General features: G+C 36.3%; 1 protein-coding gene across 5 annotated transcripts in view; it reads left to right on the forward strand.

The window, feature by feature from the left end:
- LOC127935119 (uncharacterized) overlaps positions 1 to 26,220 on the forward strand; it is a 45,436-nt gene that overhangs the window by 6,974 nt on the left and 12,242 nt on the right. Inside the window, exons 1-3 of one of the 5 annotated variants that reach the window (XM_052532729.1) lie at positions 16,345 to 16,486; positions 22,327 to 22,455; positions 23,236 to 23,388. In XM_052532729.1, the coding sequence (XP_052388689.1) occupies positions 23,249 to 23,388 (140 nt within the window). In that variant the 5' untranslated portion in view covers positions 16,345 to 16,486; positions 22,327 to 22,455; positions 23,236 to 23,248. The other 4 variants (XM_052532728.1, XM_052532727.1, XM_052532730.1 and 1 more) reach the window with 4 other exon arrangements.

Genomic DNA, 26,220 nt, shown 5'->3' on the forward strand with positions numbered 1-26,220 from the left:
TCATTTTTTTAACTGTAGAGCTGTAGCTGAATAGTTTGGCCTACTACGCTGCTGAAATGTAATGTTGGTCATTATGGTACAACTTAATATTTAATAACAAATATTTTCTGAAGTGGTACTTGGTATAAAAAGTTTGAGAACCAGTGGTTTAAAGAAATGGTATAATATGAAATCCTGCTTTTTAAGAACTTTTCAGTAAACTCTTTCTTCTTTCCCCTTGTAGAGTCATCGAGGATCCAGTTTATTCTTGAAACATTGGTAAGAAATTGTTCATCTGCTACATTGCACTGTCACTTCTGCTAGAGATGCTTTGACCTTTTGTGATAGGTTTTGATTGTACTTCGTTTAATAAAAATGTACTTAATTTGATTTGACTTGTTTTTCTACACTGTAATGTTATTGTTCTGATTAAAACAGTGTAACTGGGGGCTCTGAAAACACTGCTTGTGAATAATTTGTTAATATTGTACATTTTCATCTGAATACATTAAATAAGTGTTTAATGAATAGTGTTGTCCACTTTGTTTCCAACCTCACTGTTACTGTGATATAATATTGTGTGATTTATTTTGCATTCAGTTTTCAGTTAAATATATTTCACAATATCAAAGTTATTGTCAAACATTGTGAACATACCTAAACTCACTGGTTAAATCTTATGTGTCCTCCAGAAGTTTGCGCTCTGCAAGTGAACGACGCCTTGTGGTGCCATCCCAAAGAAGTTCACAATCACTCTCAAGGACCTTTTCCTGGACTGTGCCCAGCTGGTGGAATGACCTCCCAATCTCAATCCGAACTGCTGAGTCTTTACTCATTTTCAAGAAACATCTTAAGACTCTTAAGACTTTTCACCAGAAATTAACCAACTAATGCTAGGACTTTTCCTTCTTTTCTTGTCTTTTATATAAAAATAAAAAAAAACCTGGCTATGCGTTCTGTACTAGACTAACTGAGACTTTTCATAGCACTTGTATCCTGTTGTTGTTCGCTTGTAGGGGTGTCACGATTTCGATTTTAAATCGAAATCGATCGAAATTAAGTCACAGTCTCGAACTTCGAATTAAAAATGGAATCGTCGATGCTGCCACGCCCCCATGTTGTATGACGGCAAATCAATGACAAAAATAACCGAGCATTCAACTGATGCTGGCGCGCGCTATATGGCTTCCGCGAGAGGAAAACTGAATCGGATGCGAAGAAACGGGAGCCCGCGAGCTCATTTCAAACTCTCGCGCGTGCGTGACATGTACTCTGCGCGCAATAAAAGCCCTCGCGCGCGCATGCTCATTCCCCACATCCTCGCGCTCGATCATCTCACCTCTGCTCGCGCGAACAATTTTATTTTTGTCAGTCGTGGGGCGGGGCTTGCTGTTTTAGTTATCTCAAATGTCATTGGTTATTCCCCTTTTCCTAAAGTCAGTATTCGACACCTGTTAGAAAATGAGTAATAATTCACTTGACTTGACCCATGACTTCATCAGTGGACCAGATACATGAGAGTAATCATTTATTTTGCTTGTTTAATTTTTTTTTGTCTTTAATGTAATTTAATGCATTGTTTATAGAGTAGATCTTTTGTAGATACTTGATTAACTGGAATTCTTCTGATTGCTAGTGATTGCAGTCTTGTAATAAGAGATACACATATTTTACAGACTGTAATGATGCACACACACACATACTGTACATACATATATATATATATATATATATATATATATATATATATATATATATATATATATATCTAAATGAATGACAGTGAAGTGTTTAACAAGTGTTTTATCTTTAATCTTTTAAATAGATACATCGTAATATTTGAAGGTTAGTTTAGTCATTTTTTATTGTTTTTGTTTGTTTTGTTATGAACTTGAATGTCATCTTTTGTGACTGCACTTACAAAAGAGAAACTGGATGGCAGTTTATTTTAAGTTTTCAATTGACTAAAGATATAAGTTATTGTTACATTATGTTGTTAATAAAAGTTTTAAATTTGACAGTGTAATGTGGTACATTGCAAACAAAGGTAGGATATTATATTACATAAAAGTCTAGTTTGAAAAATGACAATCTGTGCTTTAAAGCGTATAAATGTAAAAATCGAAAATCGAATCGAACCGTGACCTTAGAATCGAAAACGCAATCGAATCGAGGATTTGGAGAATCGTGACACCCCTATTCGCTTGTACACCTGACTGCTTCTGTTGTTCTCATTTGTAAGTCGCTTTGGATAAAAGCGTCTGTTAAATTATTAAATGTAAATGTTTATACAGGACGGTACAGAAAGTGCACAAGTGGGAGAGAGTGGAGGGGACGGCGTCAGAAAGGACCGAGCGCTGGGACACTTTCAAGGATCTCCCGAAGCACAACCACACTGTATACACTAAGGCTGCTGGTTCTAACATTTTAGAGTGCCCTGCGGTAGAAATCTCATTCTGCATTCCCCACGGTAAAGAAGACACAGTCCAGGGAGGTTCCCATTAGAAATCAACTGGTTGAAGGTTCCCTGCTCGAACTGTGCAACACATTTTCACGGCACAAATGTACACAACTCTTGTAATGAGACACATTACTAAAACATGTTTTTGACAGAAACTGTAGGTTTCCACCAAAATAAAAGATCCACTGGTTTCAGTCATAAAGGTACAAGGGTTTGTCTTGTAAGTGCTGCAAAAAATATGCATTTATGTGCCAAATTATTTCACAAAAACCTTTAAATATTATGGTATTTGGATTGTTCTACTACCTGTTTTTAGCATTACCTCCATGCATACTCTGCATAATAAAGTGTGGGATTATTTTCATCTGTTTTATACAGTATGTTTCCAAAATTTAACTGCTGTTTGACAATTTTGAGCATGTGGTAGTTTATTGAAGTTGTTTGTAAAGCCATTGCTGCCAGTCATTAGATTTTTAGCCTTGCATGTACCGTGTTGATCTAAATGCCAACTAGGATCTAGGTGTATTTATACACGGTGCAAGGTACGACGGGGAAACAACGTCGTGTTATCAACGCTGATTAACTTTTCAAAATCGACACCTCATTCAGCTTTCATCCCAGGTCTGCAGCACAACCCTAATTCACCCGTCATGCAGGTAAGACGGTGAAACAGCGTCGCGATTTCAACGGTGAATCCACGTCGTGATTTCAACGTTGATCCAATTTGCAAAATCGAAAGGTTATTCAACGTTGATTCAACGTCGGGATTTCAACGGTGAATCAGCGTCGTGATTTCAACCGTACATCAACGTCACGATTTCAACGGTGAATCAACGTCGTGATTTCAACGTTGATCCAACGTTGTTTCAACCATGGTACCGGACGTTGTTTCAACGTTGAATCAACGTTGAAATGCCGGCTGGGAATGCACGCCAGGTGTCTATTCACAAGACTCAAACGCTAGCAGACACAACAGCAGTTGTCGTCTGTAAATAAGAATTTTCTTGTCTTTAATTATTCATTTTTTCGTTCATTATTCTTTCATTCGTATCACTTGTTTAAGTTACTTAATTGTAAAAATAAATAAATAATTAATTAAAAAAACAAATAAAGTAAAAAAAAAAAAAAAAGATAAGCAGCCGCTTAGTTCGCTTATGCCTTGGGCCGGCCCTGGATCGGGACTCCGAAGAGCGTTTCGCAAAACATTTGATTCAGATCGGGACTCCGAAGCGCGTTTCGTGAATCATAGATCAGGTCTTTCGAGCGGATTTGCAAAACATTTGATTCAATCATGTACTTGTCTAGATCAACTTTTAATAAAGAGAAAAGAGGTTTAGAGACAGATTTTTGTTAATAGTCAGTTAGTAATCCCACAGTCCATAGCATCAGTAACTGTGTAATTTAGTAAGGGAAAATTAAAACAGAATATGGTGAGTTATAATTTTTTTATTTTATTTATGTAGCAATGTTCATCTTTACCTCTGTGCAGTGTTCAGGGTATTTCAGGACCCCAAATTAAATTCTAATTCTGCATACAAGTGTTTATTTGAGTTGAATATTTCGATATTCATGTAAGGAAACGAAACCATAATTTGATAAATTTACATTTACATTTATTAATTTAGCAGATGCTTTTATCCAAAGCGACTTACAAATGAGGATAAAAACAACACAACAAAAAGAGCAACAAAAAGTTTATAAGTGAGAGTAAACAAGATGCATGCAAAATGAAGGCAGATATTGTCTGATATGTTAAGAAATAATATAAAATTAAAATGCTACAAAATTTTGCCAAAATTTTTGACTCAAAAAGTCCAGAGGATTCAATCTGTTCGTGACTGTGAGTGTAACAGCAGCAGCAGAGATTATTAACCGGAAATGAAAACATTTTAAACTCTGATTCCTCGATTTAAAAAAATAAATAAAAATGTAGCAAAACATTAGATTCAGATGATATGTAGAACTCTCTGTGATTATCAGTGTCAGACTGTGTGTGTTGTTTTGTCCGGGGCTCGTGCGACAGGCGTACTACTCTGACTGTGACGTCATCATCCTGGGAAGGGACTTTGAGAGGATTCAGATCATCCCAGGAGCCAAACACGGGAACATCCAGGTGGACACACACGCACGCACACACACACACACACACACACACACACACACACACGGTTCTGGCGTCCAAACAACATCAAGGTCTTTATAAACTGTTACAGCACTTACTCAGAGTGACACATAGCATAGCTTTTAGCCTCATGGTTGCAGTCAGAGGTTTAGGGATTAGTTTTATTAATTTTTTTTTTAGCCTTTATGTTTATGTCAGTTGAAATAATTTTAGCATTTCAACTTTTTTGTAAAAAGTTACTACTTTAATTTTAGTACTGTTTTCATTTAATTTATAGTGCTTTTTACTTTACAAATCATTGCAAAGCAACTTTACAGAAAATTAAGTTTCTACAATATTTAGTAGTGGCTTACACGATTTATCTATATCATTTTACTTTAGCTTTATTTCAATTACAGAAAACAGTTTTTAGTAGTTTCAGTCTTAGTTAACAACAATGACACATAGTTGGTTGCTTTGGGAATTACTAGTTAGGAATATTTATTTTTTAAGATAAAATGTCAAAATTGTATATTTTTTGTATGAGTTTCTGTCTTCTGCTGAATGCTAAAAAGATGATGCTTTAAACACCAAACGGTTGATGGTACCCATTCACTTCCATAGTATTTCTTCCTGTAGAATAGAAGTCAATGGGTGCCGTCAACGGTTCGCTCTCAAAAAATTTTTTACTGTTCAGCAGAATAAAAACACTAGTTCAGGCTGAGGAAGAGTAAACGATCGCAGGATTTGATTGTTTGATTCCTCTCACACAGACAATACAGTTATATGAGTGTTAATCTAAACTGTGTTTGAATATGAAGCACTTTGTGTGTGAAGACATTTGTGAATCAACCAATCAGCTGTCACTCGATTTCAGAGCCGCTAACTAGAATAAGATCACAGCTACTTTTATTTTCAGTATAAATATGGAGTTGAACACAAGGCTTGATGAAATAATATTGTGATAAAGATAATTTATTGGCGATTTTCTGGCGATTTTAAACATGTCCAAAAGAAGACATTTAACCCAGAAGGGCTGACAGGATATTTAAGGAGAAATGGAAAAAAGGTTTTGTCTCAACGCTGACAGGTTTGTTTAATCACAGCTCGTGGCTAATATTACATGACACTGTGACACACGGGACAGCTTCGGATGGAGAAAGTCAATGAGTCAGGAGTGTGCAATATTTATCGTGAACTTATATCCTAACTGTTGATTTAATGTGCAACTTACATTTAATAACTTTGCAAAAAAAAAGTGTTGGATGAAGGATATCAGATTACAATATAATTCAAGATATGAGGCAAAAATGCCCTTTAAGACATTTTGTTTTTAATATTTATGTCATAATAATAAAGTAATTTCTGGTGTTGCTTTCCTGAATGTCAGCACGATCGAAAATGAATTGATTTTCTACAATAGCTCAACAAAAGATACACTAGTCTTTCTCCTCAAATGCTACTGAGCTTGAAATTTGCCTTTGAGTCCATGTGAAACATTATATTGAATTGTGCATTATACCTGACACCTAGATGAACAATTACAGTTGTTTTTATGGCTGTAAGTCATTTTCCTCAAATGCTACTGACGTTAGAAAAGTTTACACCAATATCGCAAGTAACTTTAGAGACGGTCCCTAAATTTGAGACTCTCGAACATCCAACGACAAGCCAACTTTATGTCCTTTTCTTCTTTCTCTTTTCGGCACCAGAGGGATACATCCTTTTTGTGACATGGCTTATCATTTATTACAGTGATGCGCACTTGCGTGCTGGCGCGAATTGTCAATGCACGCGAGGTGTCTATGCACAAGACTCAAACGCTAGCAGACACAACAGCAGTTGTCGTCTGTAAATAAGAATTTTCTTGTCTTTAATTATTCATTTTTTCGTTCATTATTCATTCTTTCGTATCACTTGTTTACGTTACTTAATTGTAAAAATAAATAAATAATTAATTAATAAAACAAATAAAGTAAAAAAAAAAAAAAAAAAAAAAAAAGGTTAGGCAGCCGCTTAGTTCGCTTATGCCTTGGGCCGGCCCTGGATCGGGACTCCGAAGCGCGTTTCGCGAATCATTTGATTCAGACCGGGACTCCGAAGCGCGTTTCGCGAATCATTTGATTCAGACCGGGACTCCGAAGCGCGTTTCGTGACTCATTTGATCTGGGCTTCGGAGTTCAAAAACATTTGATTCAGATCGGGACTCCGAAGCGCGTTTCGCGACTCATTTGTTCAGATCGGGACTCCGAAGCGCGTTTCGCGACTCATTTGTTCAGATCGGGACTCCGAAGCGCGTTTCGCGACTCATTTGTTCAGATCGGGACTCCGAAGCGCGTTTCGCGAATCATTTGATTCAGATCGGGACTCCGAAGCGCGTTTCGCGAATCATTTGATTCAGACCGGGACTCCGAAGCACGTTTCGCGACTCATTTGATCTGGGCTTCGGAGTTCAAAAACATTTGATTCAGATCGGGACTCCGAAGCGCGTTTCGCGACTCATTTGTTCAGATCGGGACTCCGAAGCGCGTTTCGCGACTCATTTGTTCAGATCGGGACTCCAAAGCGCGTTTCGCGACTCATTTGTTCAGATCGGGACTCCGAAGCGCGATTCGCGAATCATTTGATTCAGACCGGGACTCCGAAGCGCGTTTCGCGACTCATTTGATCGGGGCTTCGGAGTTCAAAAACATTTGATTCAGGTCGGGACTCCGAAGCGCGTTTCGCGACTCATTTGATCTGGGCTTCGGAGTTCAAAAACATTTGATTCAGATCGGGACTCCGAAGCGCGTTTCGCGACTCATTTGTTCAGATCGGGACTCCGAAGCGCGTTTCGCGACTCATTTGTTCAGATCGGGACTCCAAAGCGCGTTTCGCGACTCATTTGTTCAGATCGGGACTCCGAAGCGCGTTTCGCGAATCATTTGATTCAGACCGGGACTCCGAAGCGCGTTTCGCGAATCATTTGATTCAGACCGGGACTCCGAAGCGCGTTTCGCGACTCATTTGATCTGGGCTTCGGAGTTCAAAAACATTTGATTCAGATCGGGACTCCGAAGCGCGTTTCGCGACTCATTTGTTCAGATCGGGACTCCGAAGCGCGTTTCGCGACTCATTTGTTCAGATCGGGACTCCAAAGCGCGTTTCGCGACTCATTTGTTCAGATCGGGACTCCGAAGCGCGATTCGCGAATCATTTGATTCAGACCGGGACTCCGAAGCGCGTTTCGCGACTCATTTGATCGGGGCTTCGGAGTTCAAAAACATTTGATTCAGGTCGGGACTCCGAAGCGCGTTTCGCGACTCATTTGATTCAGATCGGGACTCCGAAGCGCGTTTCGCGACTCATTTGTTCAGATCGGGACTCCGAAGCACGTTTCGCGACTCATTTGATTCAGATCGGGACTCCGAAGCACGTTTCGCGAATCATAGATCAGGTCTTTCTAGCGGATTTGCAAAACATTTGATTCTATCATGTACTTGTCTAGATCAACTTTTAATAAAGAGAAAAGAGGTTTAGAGACAGATTTTTGTTAATAGTCAGTTAGTAATCCCACAGTCCATAGCATCAGTAACTGTGTAATTTAGTAAGGGAAAATTAAAACAGAATAGGGTGAGTTATAATTTTTTTATTTTATTTATGTAGCAATGGTCATCTTTACCTCTGTGCAGTGTTCAGGGTATTTCAGGACCCCAAATTAAATTCTAATTCTAATACTGCATACAAGTGTTTATTTGAGTTGAATATTTCGATATTCATGTAAGGAAACGAAGCCATAATTTGATAAGTTTACATTTACATTTATTCATTTAGCAGATGCTTTTATCCAAAGCGACTTACAAATGAGGATAAAAACAACACAACAAAAAGAGCAACAAAAAGTTTATAAGTGAGAGTAAACAAGATGCATGCAAAATGAAGGCAGATATTGTCTGATATGTTAAAAATAATATAAAATAAAAATGCTAAAAAATGTTGCCAAAATGTTTGACACAAAAAGTCCAGAGGATTCAATCTGTTCGTGACTGTGAGTGTAACAGCAGCAGCAGAGATTATTAACCGGAAATGAAAACATTTAAAACTCTGATTCCTCGATTTAAAAAAAATAAATAAAAATGTAGCAAAACATTAGATTCAGATGATATGTAGAACTCTCTGTGATTATCAGTGTCAGACTGTGTGTGTTGTTTTGTCCGGGGCTCGTGCGACAGGCGTACTACTCTGACTGTGACGTCATCATCCTGGGGAGGGACTTTGAGAGGATTCAGATCATCCCAGGAGCCAAACACGGGAACATCTAGGTGGACACACACACACACACACACACACACACACACACACACACTCACTCACACACACACACACAAACACACGGTTCTGGCGTCCAAACAACATCAAGGTCTTTATAAACTGTTACAGCACTTACTCAGAGTGACACATAGCATAGCTTTTAGCCTCATGGTTGCAGTTTGTGGTTTAGGAATTAGTTTTATTATTTTATTTTTTTAGCTTTTATGTTTATGTCAATTTAAATAATTTTACCATTTCAACTTTTTTGTAAAAAGTTACTACTTTAATTTTAGTACTGTTTTCATTTAATTTATAGTGCTTTTTACTTTACAAATCATTGCAAAGCAACTTTACAGAAAATTAAGTTTCTACAATATTTAGTAGTAGCTTACACGATTTATCTATATCATTTTACTTTAGCTTTATTTCAATTACAGAAAACAGTTTTTAGTAGTTTCAGTCTTAGTTTACAACAATGACACATAGTTGGTGTCTTTGGGAATTACTAGTTAGGAATATTTATTTTTGAAGATAAAATGTCAAAATTGTATATTTTTTTGTATGAGTTTCTGTCTTCTGCTGAATGCTAAAAAGATGATGCTTTAAACACCAAACGGTTGATGGTACCCATTCACTTCCATAGTATTTCTTCCTGTAGCATAGAAGTCAATGGGTGCCGTCAACTGTTCTCTCTCAAAAAAACATCTTTAGTGTTCAGCAGAAGAAGAAAAAAAACACTTGTTCAGGCTGAGGAAGAGTAAACGATCGCAGGATTTGATTAATTGATTCCTCTCACACAAAAGATACACTAGTATTACAGTGTGTTATATTAGTCACAATGCTGTCTATCTCCGTTTCGGCAAGAAAACACTTTTAACAAAGCCAGAGTAAGACCAATCGTGCGTCTCCGAGCACCACGGAGTATTTTGTTACTGAATGAATCTTTTGAGTCAATGATTCAGTGTCCGTTCATAAGACAATGGCTGCGTCTGAAATGGCATACTTCCCTACTATATAGTGTGCAGAGAGCAGTAGGCGAGTGAATGAGTGTGTTTGAATCCTCAAGATTATTTTACTCATTTACTCATGTCTTCTGTTGTTGTCAGTAAATAAAATATCTAATTGTTTCATTACTTGACTCAATATTTAGCTGTATTTATCCAGTGTGAAGTCATATGGAATATGAAAAAAGCTAAATACAAAACATAATTATTAGTCACCATTTATGATTATTATTGTTGATAAGTGTTGGGGTGAGCTAGAAATGCTTTCTGATGTTATCTTAATTTCTAATAATAATACTTACATTGTTCAAGTGTAAAATCAACAGTTTTCTCTAAAGATGAGATCAAGCAGCTGATCGATGTCTCCTTTGTGCAGATATTATAACTTGCTGCCATCTACTGGAGACTTTATTAATCCATGACAGGTTTAAACCTGTTTTTATAGTCTATGGTTATACTACAATCATAATAAGGTGCAGACTTGCTGTCATCTACTGGAGACTTTAGTGTTATATTGATCCATGACAGGTTTAAACCAGACAAGAGGAAAGAGCAATTAATAAATAAAGATTTTCATGGTTAATAAGGACCATTTTGCTGATCTCACAAACACACTTCTGCAAAATAAGGTCATCACTGTATATATTTTACTTGCATCAAACTTGTGTCTTTACACAAAAGTAGAATGTTTAGTACGCCAATAAATCAGTCCTACGTCATCTTTACAAAAAAAAAAAAAAAAAAAAAAAACACCACACACTTATTACACTTGCTATCTTTTACAATAATGTCAGTAATTGTCGCCTCTCGCCGTATAGCCCAATTTCAACCCCCCCTTTTTTTTTTTTTTTTCAATTAGAACACAAAAAGGCACACTATACACATCGGATTACTTTTGGTCTCCTTCATTTTTCGGCAAGCGAATGAACGCTATAGCGCTTTCACTGGAAAATAACTTGAGATTCGGAGCGAGTTCACAAAACATTTGATTCAGATCGGGACTCCGAAGCACGTTTCGTGAATCATAGATCAGGTCTTTCGACCGGATTTGCAAAACATTTGATTCTATCATGTACTTGTCTAGATCAACTTTTAATAAAGAGAAAAGAGGTTTAGAGACAGATTTTTGTTAATAGTCAGTTAGTAATCCCACAGTCCATAGCATCAGTAACTGTATAATTTAGTAAGAGAAAATTAAAACAAAACAGGATGAGTTTCAATTTTTATTTTATTTATGTAGCAATGGTCATCTTAACCTCAGACAGTGTTCAGGGTATTTCAGGACCCCAAATTAAATTCTAATTCTAATACTGCATCATACAAGTGTTTATTTGAGTTGAATATTTCGATATTCATGTAAGGAAATGAAGCCATAATTTGATAAGTTTACATTTACATTTATTCATTTAGCAGATGCTTTTATCCAAAGCGACTTACAAATGAGGATAAAAACAACACAACAAAAAGAGCAACAAAAAGTTTATAAGTGAGAGTAAACAAGATGCATGCAAAATGAAGGCAGATATTGTCTGATATGTTAAGAAATAATATAAAATAAAAATGCTAAAAAATGTTGCCAAAATGTTTGACTCAAAAAGTCCAGATGATTCAATCTGTTCGTGACTGTGAGTGTAACAGCAGCAGCAGAGATTATTAACCGGAAATGAAAACATTTAAAACTCTGATTCCTCGATTTAAAAAAATAAATAAAAATGTAGCAAAACATTAGATTCAGATGATATGTAGAACTCTCTGTGATTATCAGTGTCAGACTGTGTGTGTTGTTTTGTCCGGGGCTCGTGCGACAGGCGTACTACTCTGACTGTGACGTCATCATCCTGGGGAGGGACTTTGAGAGGATTCAGATCATCCCAGGAGCCAAACACGGGAACATCCAGGTGGACACACACACACACACACACACACACACGGTTCTGGCGTCCAAACAACATCAAGGTCTTTATAAACTGTTACAGCACTTACTCAGAGTGACACATAGCATAGCTTTTAGCCTCATGGTTGCAGTTTGAGGTTTAGGGATTAGTTTTATTATTATTTTTTTTAGCCTTTATGTTTATGTCAGTTGAAATAATTTTAGCATTTCAACTTTTTTGTAAAAAGTTACTACCTTAATTTTAGTACTGTTTTCATTTAATTTATAGTGCTTTTTACTTTACAAATCATTGCAAAGCAACTTTACAGAAAATTAAGGTTCTACAATATTTAGTAGTAGCTTACACGATTTATCTATATCATTTTACTTTAGCTTTATTTCAATTACAGAAAACAGTTTTTAGTAGTTTCAGTCTTAGTTAACAACAATGACACATAGTTGGTGTCTTTGGGAATTACTAGTTAGGAATATTTATTTTTTAAGATAAAATGTCAAAATTGTATATTTTTTGTATGAGTTTCTGTCTTCTGCTGAAGGCTAAAAAGATGATGCTTTAAACACCAAACGGTTGATGGTACCCATTCACTTCCATGGTATTTCTTCCTGTAGCATAGAAGTCAATGGGTGCCGTCAACGGTTCGCTCTCAAAAAATTTTTTACTGTTCAGCAGAAAAAAAACACTTGTTCAGGCTGAGGAAGAGTAAACGATCGCAGGATTTGATTGTTTGATTCCTCTCACACAGACAATACAGTTATATGAGTGTTAATCTAAACTGTGTTTGAATATGAAGCACTTTGTGTGTGAAGACATTTGTGAATCAACCAATCAGCTGTCACTCGATTTCAGAGCCGCTAACTAGAATAAGATCACAGCTACTTTTATTTTCAGTATAAATATGGAGTTGAACACAAGGCTTGATGAAATAATATTGTGATAAAGATAATTTATTGGCGATTTTCTGGCGATTTTAAACATGTCCAAAAGAAGACATTTGACCCAGAAGGGCTGACAGGATATTTTAGGAGAAATGGAAAAAAGGTTTTGTCTCAACGCTGACAGGTTTGTTTAATCACAGCTTGTGGCTAATATTACATGACACTGTGACACACGGGACAGCTTCGGATGGAGAAAGTAAATGAGTCAGGAGTGTGCAATATTTATCGTGAACTAATATCCTAACTGTTGATTTAATGTGCAACTTACATTTAATAACTTTGCAAAAAAAAAGTGTCGGATGAAGGATATCAGATTACAATATAATTCAAGATATGAGGCAAAAATGCCCTTTAAGACATTTTGTTTTTAATATTTATGTCATAATAGTAAAGTAATTTCTGGTGTTGCTTTCCTGAATGTCAGCACGATTGAAAATGAATTGATTTTCTACAATAGCTCAACAAAAGATACACTAGTATTACAGTGTGAGTGTGTTATATTAGTCACAATGCTGTCTATCTCCGTTTCGGCAAGAAAACACTTTTAACAAAGCCAGAGTAAGACCAATCGTGCGTCTCCGAGCACCACTGAGTATTTTGTTACTGAATGAATCTTTTGAGTCAATGATTCAGTGTCTGTTCATAAGACAACGGCTGCGTCTGAAATGGCATACTTCCCTACTATATAGTGTGCAGAGAGCAGTAGGCGAGTGAATGAGTATGTTTGAATCCTCAAGAGCAGTAGATTTACACTAGTTCTCGTGAGATTCAGACGTGTGCATCTGGTGGAGACGACTGCAGAGATTGATCCAGCAACCTTCTGCTGACCAGTCCACTTCACTACAGCACAGAAGTAATGAAGCTTTAGCAAATTAACATGCAGCTGTAAATATGACATTAAATGTAGCAATAACATGAGATATAAAGTGTTTCACTCTGTGTAAGTGTTGCACAGGTCGTGTGCTCATGGAGAGCAGACACAGCAGCACATGTTCTCCTGCTCTTCATCATGGTCCTCCTCATCCTCTCTGTTGACTCAGACAGGACTCGATGTCTCTCTCTCATCATGATCAGATTCAGGACCTGATGGACAGATGTGGGGTCACCGTCTGTACACTTTCAGAAACAGAACAGTGTTTGAATAAAGCTTTGTTTCATCTGTTGTTGACTTGTATTTATTTATTGTGATGCTTTTATTTATTCTTTTACTCATTTATTCATGTCTTCTGTTGTTGTCAGTAAATAAAATATAATCTAATTGTTTCATTAACACATGCATTCATTCATTACTTGACTCAATATTTAGATGTATTCATCTTAGCTGCATTTGTCCAGTGTGAAGTCATATGGAATATGAAAAAAGCTAAATACAAAACATATATAATTATTAGTCACCATTTATGATTGCTATTGTTGATAAGTGTTGGGGTGGGCTAGAAATGTTTTCTGATGTTATCTTAATTTCTAATAATAATACTTACATGGTTCAAGTGTAAAATGAACAGTTTTCTCTAAAGATGAGATCAAGCAGCTGATCGATGTCTCCTTTGTGCAGATATTATAACTTGCTGCCATCTACTGGAGACTTTATTAATCCAGGACAGGTTTAAACCTGTTTTTATAGTCGATGGTTATACTACAATCATAATAAGGTGCAGACTTGCTGCCATCTACTGGAGACTTTAGTGTTATATTGATCCATGACAGGTTTAAACCAGACAAGACTCTCTCACAAACACACTCTGCAAAATAAGGTCATCACTATATATAATTTACTTGCATCAAACTTGTGTCTTTAGATGAAAATAGAATGTTTAATTCGCCAATAAATTAGTCCTACATTATATTTCATTGCATTTCATTTTGTATCTTCCTTACAAAAGAACACAAACCTACACATTGTTAAAAAACACAAATTCAGTTATCGCATGTACTGCCTTTTGCAATAATAAATTTTTTTTCGCCAATGTGAGCTGTTGACAGAGAATGGCGTTTACAAGCAGCAAAGCATTTGTGGTTAAGGAAGGACTGATAAAACTATAATATATCTAGAATATATTACTACATTCATTAGTTCTTAATGAATGTCCTGTATGTGCACAAATAACCTGCTTTGCTGGAACACCACCAGCTCCTTATCACAGGCATGTCATCCTGAAAAATAATAATAATAATAATAATAATAATATACACACAGAATAATCATGCATGTCTGTTCAAATAACAAATGTAATGGCATACCTCTGTAAAATCAAATCTACGAACTAAAGCCATGTACAGAGTGTACTGTTACAATCCACAAAGAACAATAAAATTAACAAATCTTAACAATTATTTACAAATTATTCAAATTTAACGTACCATGGATAAATAAATGATCAAACATCGCATTTAATGTTAACATATAAGTTATACACAACCACTTTTACTCACCTCATGCAATATATTTGTATATATATATATATATATATATATATATATATATATATACATATATATATATATATATAATGTGAATATATAAATCAAGGTACTGCATAACTATCTACATAACCATACTTCGCATTATATTGCATTGTGTCACTTTCATAAGCCAGCGAGTGATGTGGGCCGGTGTTCTGAAATATTTTAATTGTTATAATTTGTAGAAAATAAGCAAAACATTTTTAAAGTACTGCAAGGTTGTGGATTTCAAAACTTTACCGATACACATTTGAGTCAAAATGATTTTCAAGTGCACCACAATGCATTATATGATTAAAGACAAAAATAAAGTTTATAAAGACATTTTTTTAACTATATTGTGCATTTTATCTACTAAATGTATAATTTTGGGGGCATATAAATAAATGCAGAGATTAAGAATGTTTATATTCCAGTTAATGTGTGCATAAAAAAAACATTCAGCTTTTGCTTTGTTATTAAAAACATTTTTTGAATGATTAAGAATGACACAGAATAATCATCATACATTTTATTACATTTCGGCAAAGTTATTAAGCTATACATTTTAAGGACTCTTATTTATGTCAAATAAGAATATTCTAAAACTGCTTCATTGTAGGCTCATTTGGAGCATATAGCCTACCTCAGGTAAATCTTTAGGCCTACTACAATCACTAACCATGACCCAATCTATAAATTATATGCATATTAACAATAGTAATAAAAACAACAATAAACGAAGCATAATGGCATTCTACGCTAAAACATACCTTTTTGAAAATCGTTTATGTTTCAGTTTCAACGCACTAGTATTTTCAGAGTCGCTTTAACGCAAAACAGGGAACTCATAAATATTCATGTATGCTCCGCCCAGCGTCACCGAAAATCTCAGAAACGGAATATTTCAGAACAGCGGATCTGGACAGAACCAGTTTGCTGTCTGGGGAGCTAGCGTCTACAGCTGTTGAGCGAGTAATTGTTAATTAGACCATTTATTTCTATTCTGTTCGTCGTAATCCAAAACTCTTCGTATTTATACGGGATGTTGTGGAAATGCAACAATAACGCAAAAAACACAACATTTATAGTTGCTTTTTACTTCATATTAAAAGTTAATTCAACTGAATGTCTCCTTCCGTGTACCAGTCTCGCTCATAACGTCGTCACTCATCTGTACACCAATAAGATCATTTTAGACGAAGAACCGTCATTAAGCTCCGCCTCTATGTCTTATCCAAACTTCCCTCTCTCATAAAATGTGCAGTTGTAGGACACTTATTTCTCCTTATTGGTTTCTACAATAGTCTCATCTGTGGTGTCGTTCTGATTTCCGTTTTTGATGCCTGAACCTAAGATACATGCAGAACATTTATCATGTAAGTTTACGTTTTTAAATACAGAGACAACTTCTGTGTTTTATGTAGTTTATAACAGTGTTTCAGTTTGTTTGTTTAAAACTAAACCTAGTGAAGGATTGTCTGTCTCTGCTGTATGAACATTACTGTGTATACGATGATGATTATGATTATAATTTTACAGTGGGATTATTAATATAAATGTTCAGTTGTTCTACCATGATTACTCGGATCGGTGAAGTAAAAATAACTTATAACTTCTTGCTCTTGTATTAAGACTTTGGGTTTGATTGAATCTGGGCCATTCTCAATCTGAGGATTAACGTTACTCTTTAGTATAAAAATAGTATTTTTTTTAATTATTTTAAAACGTTTTTCATGAAAAAGATGAATGTTGACACCGTGTCTTCACTCGAGGCTACAAAATATAAAATATATGGGCTACAGTCTATGGTTGGAATAGGTCGAATAGGCACATTTAACTCCGCCCCAGGTGGGTGTACTCGGTGTACTTGCACTATAGTGAGGATTTAAGTCTCTGATCCATTGCCTACAGTAGATGGCGGTAATGCTCTGAAAAAGAATGCGAACCGCCAATAAGCACGAAGAAGAAGAAGAAGAAGAAGACATTTTTGTGCGTATTACCACAAGCAACACACCCCAAACGACAAAATTATGGAGCATTTTCGGATTTTATACAGAGAAAAAGTTGTTAATGGAGAAGGCGACAAGGAAAGAAAATCAAAAACTAGAATTAAGAATTTGGATGCTTTTATTACAGCTCTAGGTAATATGTCAGGTCGACGTTTAACGCATTATCTAAAAAGCACGGATATATAGAGTTATGGATAAAAAAAATGCAATTGCAGCAAAAGTGAAGTATATATTGTGTAAGGAAAGTAATTGGATTGCGAGACTGCAGCAGAAACTGGAGCTCCAGCGGTCATGCGATGAAAGGGTGAGTAATGCGGCCTAATTCTGCAACACTACACCATTTGAGCCTTTATTTTCATGTTTTCACAGATAATGTATCCCGAAACCGGGGGTAAAGACACTCGTTCACGTGAAAGACTGGCTAGGTGTGATCTTTCAAAGAATCGATATGAGAGAAAACAGCAGATGAACCATATATTCAAACAAACACGAACATGATTTAATAACCCGGACATCAGTATGGTATCGTTACGTGTCAAAAAAAAAAACGGAATAAGCTCACTCTCCCAAACAAAACGGGTTATAAAACACATTACAGATGCTTATTTAATTGAATTTCACTATTTGGTCATTCCATTTAATAGATTTCACTTTCAACACAACAGATAAAGTGTTTTATGCATGGGTGAGTTTTACTTCTACCAGCAGGCGTCACCAGTTCGGAGCTTTGACAGTAACCTTTTACTTTCGCCAGAGAATGTCGCTCTTCTCTCGCCATACTTTGTTAGCCACGTGATCGCACTGCCAAAAACAGGAAACACAAAGTAGACTGCAAGGCCGGTTGCGTCGTCTCAAAAGGGTGGATTAAATGTCTTCAGTTACCACTATACACTTCGGAGTCACCCTCGACACAAATTGTAAGTAATTGTTTATGCAGCTGGTTTATGAACGCCTTTTTTTGGAATCGAACCGCGCTCGCTTTTGAGCTGTCCGTAGCCAGTGGTTTTAGCTCGTGGTTTACGTACTATGTGGGCACAATCGCGGAAAAAGTCAAAAAAAGTCAAAAGTCATTTTATTTATTTTTTATATTTTTTAGAAACATCATGATTTTATCATTATTGTTTGTCGTGTTGGTTTTTCTATTTTGCAACCTGTTGGAGCATTATAGCCAACACATTACAAATACACAATACACAAATAAAAATAAATAGTGTTTTATTTTCAGGGACAATAGTATTTAGCAGGAGCAAAAAATTTAATGAACAAATAAAGATAAAACACAATATACATTGATCCTATTAAAGCAACTGTTTTAAAGTTTTTCAGTCAAGAGTATTGAGTGATTTTTCTCTGTGTGTTTGGTGTCTTATTAAAATTAAATTCAAGGAATAATTCACCCAAGAATTTAAATAGGTTAGTGTTTTGGTTTTTAAACCTTCATGTACCCACTCAAAAATAGTTGTAAACCTGAATGAGTTTTCTTCTTCTGCTAAACATAAACTCTATTTTGAAGAAGGTGGAAACCAAACAGTTGCTGGTTCACAGTGACTCCCAGAGTATTTTCCCCCTTCTATCAAAGTCAATGTGGACCAGCAACTGTTTGGTTATCAGCTTCTTCAAAATATCATCTTTTGTGTGCAGCACAAGATAAAAAATAATATACTGCAGGTTTGGGACAACATCTGAGTGAATAAACTATGACAGAAATTAAATTTTAAGGTGAACTATCCGTTTAATTAAAGTGGCAGCATGTTCAGTACTCAGTGGGTTTTTTGTTTTTGTGCGCACGCTTTGAGTGTGCTCAGAAAAAAAAACATGTCAGAACAGCACAGAAAATGTTCAGAAATGACACAAGAAAAACTGACTTCAATAAAAACAATTATTAGTTTTTGTAAGGGTTGTGATGTCCATGTTTTTGTTGAAGAAATTATAGAGGCTAGCATTTCTATCACAAAAAGGTGGCCACACATTAAAAATAAAGTGGATATTTGAATGAAATGTTTGGTCAGTATAAAACATGGATATGATCATCCTATGAGTGTTACAACAGCAGTTATCAGGCCTTTTAGCACCCTTTGTAGGCATTTGTAGCCTATGTAATGTACATAAAATGTTTATTTTGTATTACATTATGAATTTGAACAGTGTTATTAAATTGTTAACTAAACAACAATTATTGCCTCTTTGTTTTTATATAATGCATTTTATGGCATTTTAAAAGGTTGTTGTTCTCTTAGATCTTTTTTTTATTATTATTTAATTACTATTCGAAGTGATTTGATAAAAGCCATAGTTAATTTGTAATTACCATTGCTACAAGAACCATGTTTTATTTTATTTTTTCGTAGTAAAATTATGGTTTATTTTTGGAAGGGAACATGGAAACTCCAAGAATAATAAGCAGATGTGGCGGAGATATTAACACTTACATTAATTTTATTATTGTAATGGGGCTTTTTTCTTTTCCTTATCTCAGCGCCGGACTACTGTTGTGTTTTCCCGGGCAAAGCTGTCTATCAGTTCTGATCTTCAGTTCTAGTTTTTTAGTAATCTACATAAAAGATCTAATAGCTCCTTTCTTTTTTAAATGTTTAGTTATAATTAATTTAAATTGATGTAAAATGTTGATTCACTAAGAGCCTGATTAAAGATAAATATCAGTGTCTTAAATATAAATTAGGTGTTTTTACTATTAACAAATGTTAAAGTTCTTAAAGGGATGTAATTCAACCAGAAAATAAAAATTGTCATTTACTATTCATCATGTCATTCCAGACCTGTATGAATTTTTATTTTGTGGAACATAAGAGATTGATTGAGAAATTCAAGAACTTTTGTAGAAAACAAGAATGGTGTGTCCCACAGAAGAAAGTAAGTCTTATTAGGGCTGCACGATTATGACAAAAATCATAATTGTCGATTATTCCTTTGAAATTGTAATTGCGATTATTAATTACGATTATTACAATTTACATTGATTGATGTTTTAAGTAGCTTTATACCATGTTTAAAGCAACTTCATGCCATATTTGTATATAAAAATAATAAAAAAACAAGCTGAAAACACTCTTCCTGAAAAACTTTTATTGCTTTTCTACATTGGTTTGGTTTCTTTAAATAAAAAAAAAAAGTGCAAATATGCAATAGTATGCATGGTATTATACTAAAATTAAAACAATAGAAAAACTCAAGATAACCTGTAGAAAGAAAAAAAAAACTGAGTTTGCCATATGAAGTATTTTGGCCTAGAACACAAGACATAAAAACACTTCAAGGTTTCAGGAATGAACGACATCAAGTTAGACTTTTAAAGATTTTTGGCTAGGAACACAAGCCTGTCCACACTTTCAGGCTTTAGGGATGCACGCAAACAATTCACAATGTTTCCTCCAGTGCTGAATACTCTTTCCGAGGGAGAGCTTGTGGCAGGAATGCACAAATACTTTTGTGCCAACTTGGATAGTGCTGGGAATTGTTTTGCATGTTCATTGCTTGTTTTGAGCCCCATCTTGTTGGACACTCAGTCTTGAGCTTGTGTTGAGGTAACTTGAGCTCTTTCTGGGCCTCGAACAACTCCCTCCTTCGTCTCCAGTTTATATAGTTCACTTATCTATATTTATAACATTATATTAATACAGTATATATATCTGTATTAATATAATGTTATAAATATAATGTTATAAATATAGATAAGTGAACTATAACAATAGCCTATATATATATATATAAAACACTGAAGTTGTTGCATGCTAAACTGTTCAATCACTGAATGCATTATAATCCAGGAATGAATAAAAAAAAAACCTGGTCTACATATTATTCGCCAAGTACATATGATATTGCAATGAAATAAATATGGAATTATGTGTAAATTTTTAGCTAAATGAATATTAATAGCAGGCTACTACTCACCAATTGCTAGGTGCAGCCTGTGTCCAAAACACTGAAGTCTGCTCCACTTATTGATAGCAATAGCATTCACTATATTTGCTGCGTTGTCTGTTGTGACACAGACTTGTTGCTCCTCCTTTAAATCCCAGGCACCCAGCATCTCTTTCAATCCTTGAGCAAACGCATCCCCGGTATGATCTTGCGGAAAATAGGACGTTTGCAAGCATCTGGTTTTGAGTTGAAACTCGTCATCAATGTAATGAACCGTAAGGCTCATATATGGTTCCATAGTTCTACTCGACCATAAATCAGTCGTGGTGGAATAGAACTCAATTTTCTGCAGATCTGATTCAATGCTTTCCCGGCATTTTGAATAAAGCGAAGGCAGCGCAACTTGAGAAAAATAATTGCGGGAGGCGATGACGTATCTCTTGTCCAGTGTGTTTATGAGTTTTTTAAACCCCGCGCTGCAAACTCTATTAATCGGCACCATGTCTTTTGCAAGGAAATGCGCGATTGCTTCAGTTATCTCGATCTGCTTTTGGGAACCTGCCGGGTACGGAGTAGCATTAAACAAAGATTTCGTGATGGGTGTCTGTGTTGCAGTTCTCGCATCACTTGGCGCTTTTTTTTTACGCTGAGACACTCCTCGTATTGCACTCTGTGGTTGAATTTTAAATGGTTGTATACATTTGTGGTGTTGCTTGATGGTGCAGAAACAGTTGATCGACACAATTTACACAGTATAACACGCTGATCGACATCATCCCTGGTGAATCCGAAATAATTCCACACCACTGATGTTGCTTTTCTTTTCGGTTCTAATTGTGGATGAGCACTTTGCACGTTGTCGGAATCGGATGTTGCTCTATCAGCAGACATGATGAAATTAACATGACTTGAGACATATCAGTGGATAATCTGGTCGTTGATAATGACACGCCTACAGACTATTATTAAAAGTGGTGATTCGCCACTCACAACCTGACATGATCTAAACACGCCTCTTAAGCGCGCAGAATTTTATTTATTTATTTTTTTTTTTTTATGTAATCGCGGCTTTGGACGATTACATAATCGTGGCTTCTGTAATCGTGATCGCGATTAGAAATTCGATTAATTGTGCAGCCCTAAGTCTTATGATGTCATGAGGGTGAGGAAATTACAGAATTATTAGCGATACATTTTCTGCTTTCTAGCTCAGATTCAGTGTTTTACTGTCAAGTGCATTTCTATGTGACAGAAATGCATTAAGTTTGTTGCATTGGACATGAATCCAGTAATATCTGTCCTTGTTTGTTTATGTTTTGTTCCAGTTTAAGGCTCTATAACCCAGTGAATCATTCTCAGGAAATCTTGGGCTGGATCTGTCCAGGGCTGAGTTTAACCCCAGTCCAGCCTGACCCCATCTGAACTGCTACTGACGATAAACCGGGAGCAAAGCTGTATGTAGTTTATACTGAAACTAGCTGACTATCTGTTATGGAGCTGCTCTGTGTATGCACTACACTGAGGCTAATCTCAGCTTATGTTATTAAAAATAATATAATGCATATGATAATACTTTAATGCATAAGTACACAGCCAGTGTAATAATCATTAACACCTGATTACAGTCTGAAAAATGCAATCTTTGTTTCTAAAAGATACGCAGGCATGTAGTTGACGTGTTGAACACACACACACACACACACACACACACACACCGCAGTCACTCTCTAGTCCAGTGCATCTTCCTCCAGATTCCAGAAGATTTGATCTCCCGTTACCCTTTAGTCTCTGTTCCCCTCGAGCGGGACGCGTCCCATAGTTTGAGAAACGCTGCTATAGGGAGAAGAGAGGTTCTGTGTTGTGTAACGGTCAACTAAGATCATGTGTGCCTTAATAACCAATCACATTACAGCCTTGACGTTAATTAAAGTCAGTTGTGCGACACTCAGTCACTGTTCACAGATCCTATAGGACTGAATCAGAAGTGAGCCACCTGTCGAAAAAAGTAAGGATAAATCCAAGAAGATACAACAATAACAAAATGTAACTGTGATTAGAATTGCTTAATATAGCAGACACAGAATAACATACATTTAGGGCAATCTAGGTAAATTGATCTATTCAGTAAGTGTAAAATAGATGCAGTAGTAGTACATTTGAATGCTTATGACATGACACTTGTTGTGACATATTTTTCTACATACTGTTGTATACGTGTGTGATTGTATTCACAGGTTCTGGAGGAGAATGACCGAGATGGGACGACAGCGAAGCGGCAGTGAGGACAGAAGAAAAGCAAAGAAGAGGAAACACTCCAGCAGCAAGAACCGATCTGAGAAGAGTCTGAGAACACACCTGAGAACACACCTGAACATCTACCTCCACTGGTGAGTGACCTTCAGATCTCTCTGTGATCATATTCTGTGTTAATAATGCTGACAGTTACACTGAAAACTAAAGGTTTGAAATGGTGTTCAAGAGTTTTTGGTGACACTGATTGTGTAGTGAAATAGCATATATCATATTTTAAAATAATTCATATTTTGATGCTTTGCCCTGCATCCTTTAAAGTTGTATTCATAACTGTGGGTTGGAAACTCGTATCAAGTGAGAAACACAACAGATCTGTAGCTGCGCTCTATGGTTTATGAAGCTCTTGAGCTCAGATGGAGTGACCATAATTAACAAAAGAAAATGAAAGTGCATGACAATACAAGCTTCTATCTCATTCATAGCTTGGATTTCGACATCCACATGGATATAAATGACTCCACATAACAACAGACTCCATACTGGAGCGCTTTGAGTCAAACCAGCTTGTGCTGCACATGACAAAGGCCACACTTTAGATCTTGTGATTCCCAAAGGTTCATTTGTGTCTCGATTGTGAACCTCTGATTTAGTGTTGGGCGATATGGTCATTTTTCAGATCGTCATATCGTCAGTCCGTGAGATCAATGATACACGATATTATTGTGCTTGTGTGGAGCAAGAGAGAGACTCTTTGTTCTTGTCATAGCAGAACTGTTTGGTGTTTTAAACCATGCATGTGTGCGAGAGAGAGAGAGCCTGGAATCACCAGTAATCTAAAAAATATACTTTCAAACATACAGTAGTTTATATTTAACGTTAGTTTATCAGTATTTAAAACAGGTTAGTTGATGTATTTGGAGTGAAGTTGAACTGATCATCAGTCACGCATCGCATCGCACCGGACGCCTCATGATGAGCTCGACACAGAAACAAGAATGAGATGCATCTAACATACAGTAACTGTGGCATTACACTCAGTGAGTGAGGGCTCGTTTAAAATACTGCACTTATATAGGCCGTTCAGATTACTTGTTAAAGTGTAATGAAATGCCTTCTATTAGCAGACGATGTACTTGGACACTTTGTAACAGCCGAAACATGAAAATAATAAAAGGCGGCAGAATGAACTTCTCATCCATAGTGGTGCTCACATAGTACTTCTACTTCATCACCACATAGTGTGTGTTATAAGTGATCAGTCTTTAAGAGAAGGACTGCGTGAGAACCACTATGGATAAGTTTGTTCTAGTTATTATTCTGTCTTTACTTTATTTGTAACACCTAGAAAGAGTTAATCTCTCGTGTTTGAGAAGAGCGCGTTGTCGTGTAGCAGTCATTAAATGTGTGGGACACCTACTCCTCGTTTTCTATCTCTTTAATTTCATGGATTTAACGAGTTATCCGAGTCAAAGCGTTACTTAAACTTCAGCGACTTCAGGATCTAATCCTCTTTTGTGCACTGAAGACTCCCAGTCTCTCTGTGATATGGTTTCACAAAAGAAAGCTTTGACTTTTAGAGTTGATCCGATATCATCCAGTCTGTTCAAATCATGTTTTAATTCTTTCTTCTGTTGTTTAGAGAATTATCAATGACTCTCTGAGCTTAAAACTGCTGCTGTCCCCCCCCGTACCGAAAACTAACAACATGGATATGCATCTCTGTTGTTTGGTCTGTTTAATATAATGTAATTCTGTAGGGTTTAGTTTGTGTAGAGCATTGTAGTGCAGCAGCAAGGTCCTGGAGGAGCACTGTATTGATTCAGCTGTATGAAGCTAAAGTGATGATAAAGGCCCCATTTACACTGCATGGTTCAAGTGACCCAAATCCGATTTTTTTTCCCCCTCATGTGGCACAGATCGGATATGACCGGTGAACGTGTAAGAAAAAACCACATGGATTACGATGTTCTCAGATCGGATTCAGGCCTCATTCATATGTGGTAATAAATCGGATATGAATCGGATAAGTGCATTTGCGTCTGCCATGTAAGCAGACAAAACAGATATTCCCCAGTAAATGCGAGCCGTACGTCATTAAAAAAGTGACGTCAACTCAGGTGGACACCGCCACATGACTTATTATAGGCGCGATTGAGGATGAAGGATGCACACAGTGGAGCAATGCCGAGGTTTCATGTCTTTAGGGTGAAGAGATGGGGCAAAAATGCAGGATTGTTACAGAAATATGCACAGACACTATTTAACTGAACAGAGATGACATCACTGAATTCAATGATGAACTGCCTTTAACTATCATTTTGCATTATTGACACACTGTTTTTATAATGAATGTTGTTCAGTGCTTTGACGCAATGTATTTTGTTTAAAGCGCTATATAAATACAGGTGATTGATTGATTGATTGATTGAAATAAAGGGCTCTCCTTTTTTTCTCCGCCATACGAGAACAATGTTTTGCTGAATTTTTTTTTTTTTTTTTTTTTTTTTTCTTGCTGCTCCCCGGCCCTTGACAAATGTAAATTGCGGATAGATAGAGAGTGTGCGTGAGAGACAGCGAGAGAGAGAGCGAGCCCCGGCTGCACGCTCACCATCTTCAAACATGAGTGCTGTCTTGCTCTCTCTCCCTCGCACATATTAATCATACCCACAGTTAATAAAATATTGCAATGTCATTTTTTCCCAATATCATGCAGCCCTACTGTATAATTTTATTTACATCTGCATCCATTGTATTTTGTGCTGTTTTACTTCTTTTCCGGGTCAGAACGTCTACGTTTGGTATTTTCAGCAGTGTATAGTGTAAATGCAAAAAATCGGATACGGACACTTTTAAAAGATGATGTAAGCAGGTCGTCAAAAAAATCGGATATAGTCAGAAAATCGGATTTGGGCATCAAGACCTGCAGTGTAAATGCAGCCGAAGTCACTCTGACTCTGGTCTTCATG

Source organism: Carassius gibelio, chromosome A19, assembly GCF_023724105.1.
Source record: "Carassius gibelio isolate Cgi1373 ecotype wild population from Czech Republic chromosome A19, carGib1.2-hapl.c, whole genome shotgun sequence".
NCBI classification, from domain to species: domain Eukaryota; kingdom Metazoa; phylum Chordata; class Actinopteri; order Cypriniformes; family Cyprinidae; genus Carassius; species Carassius gibelio.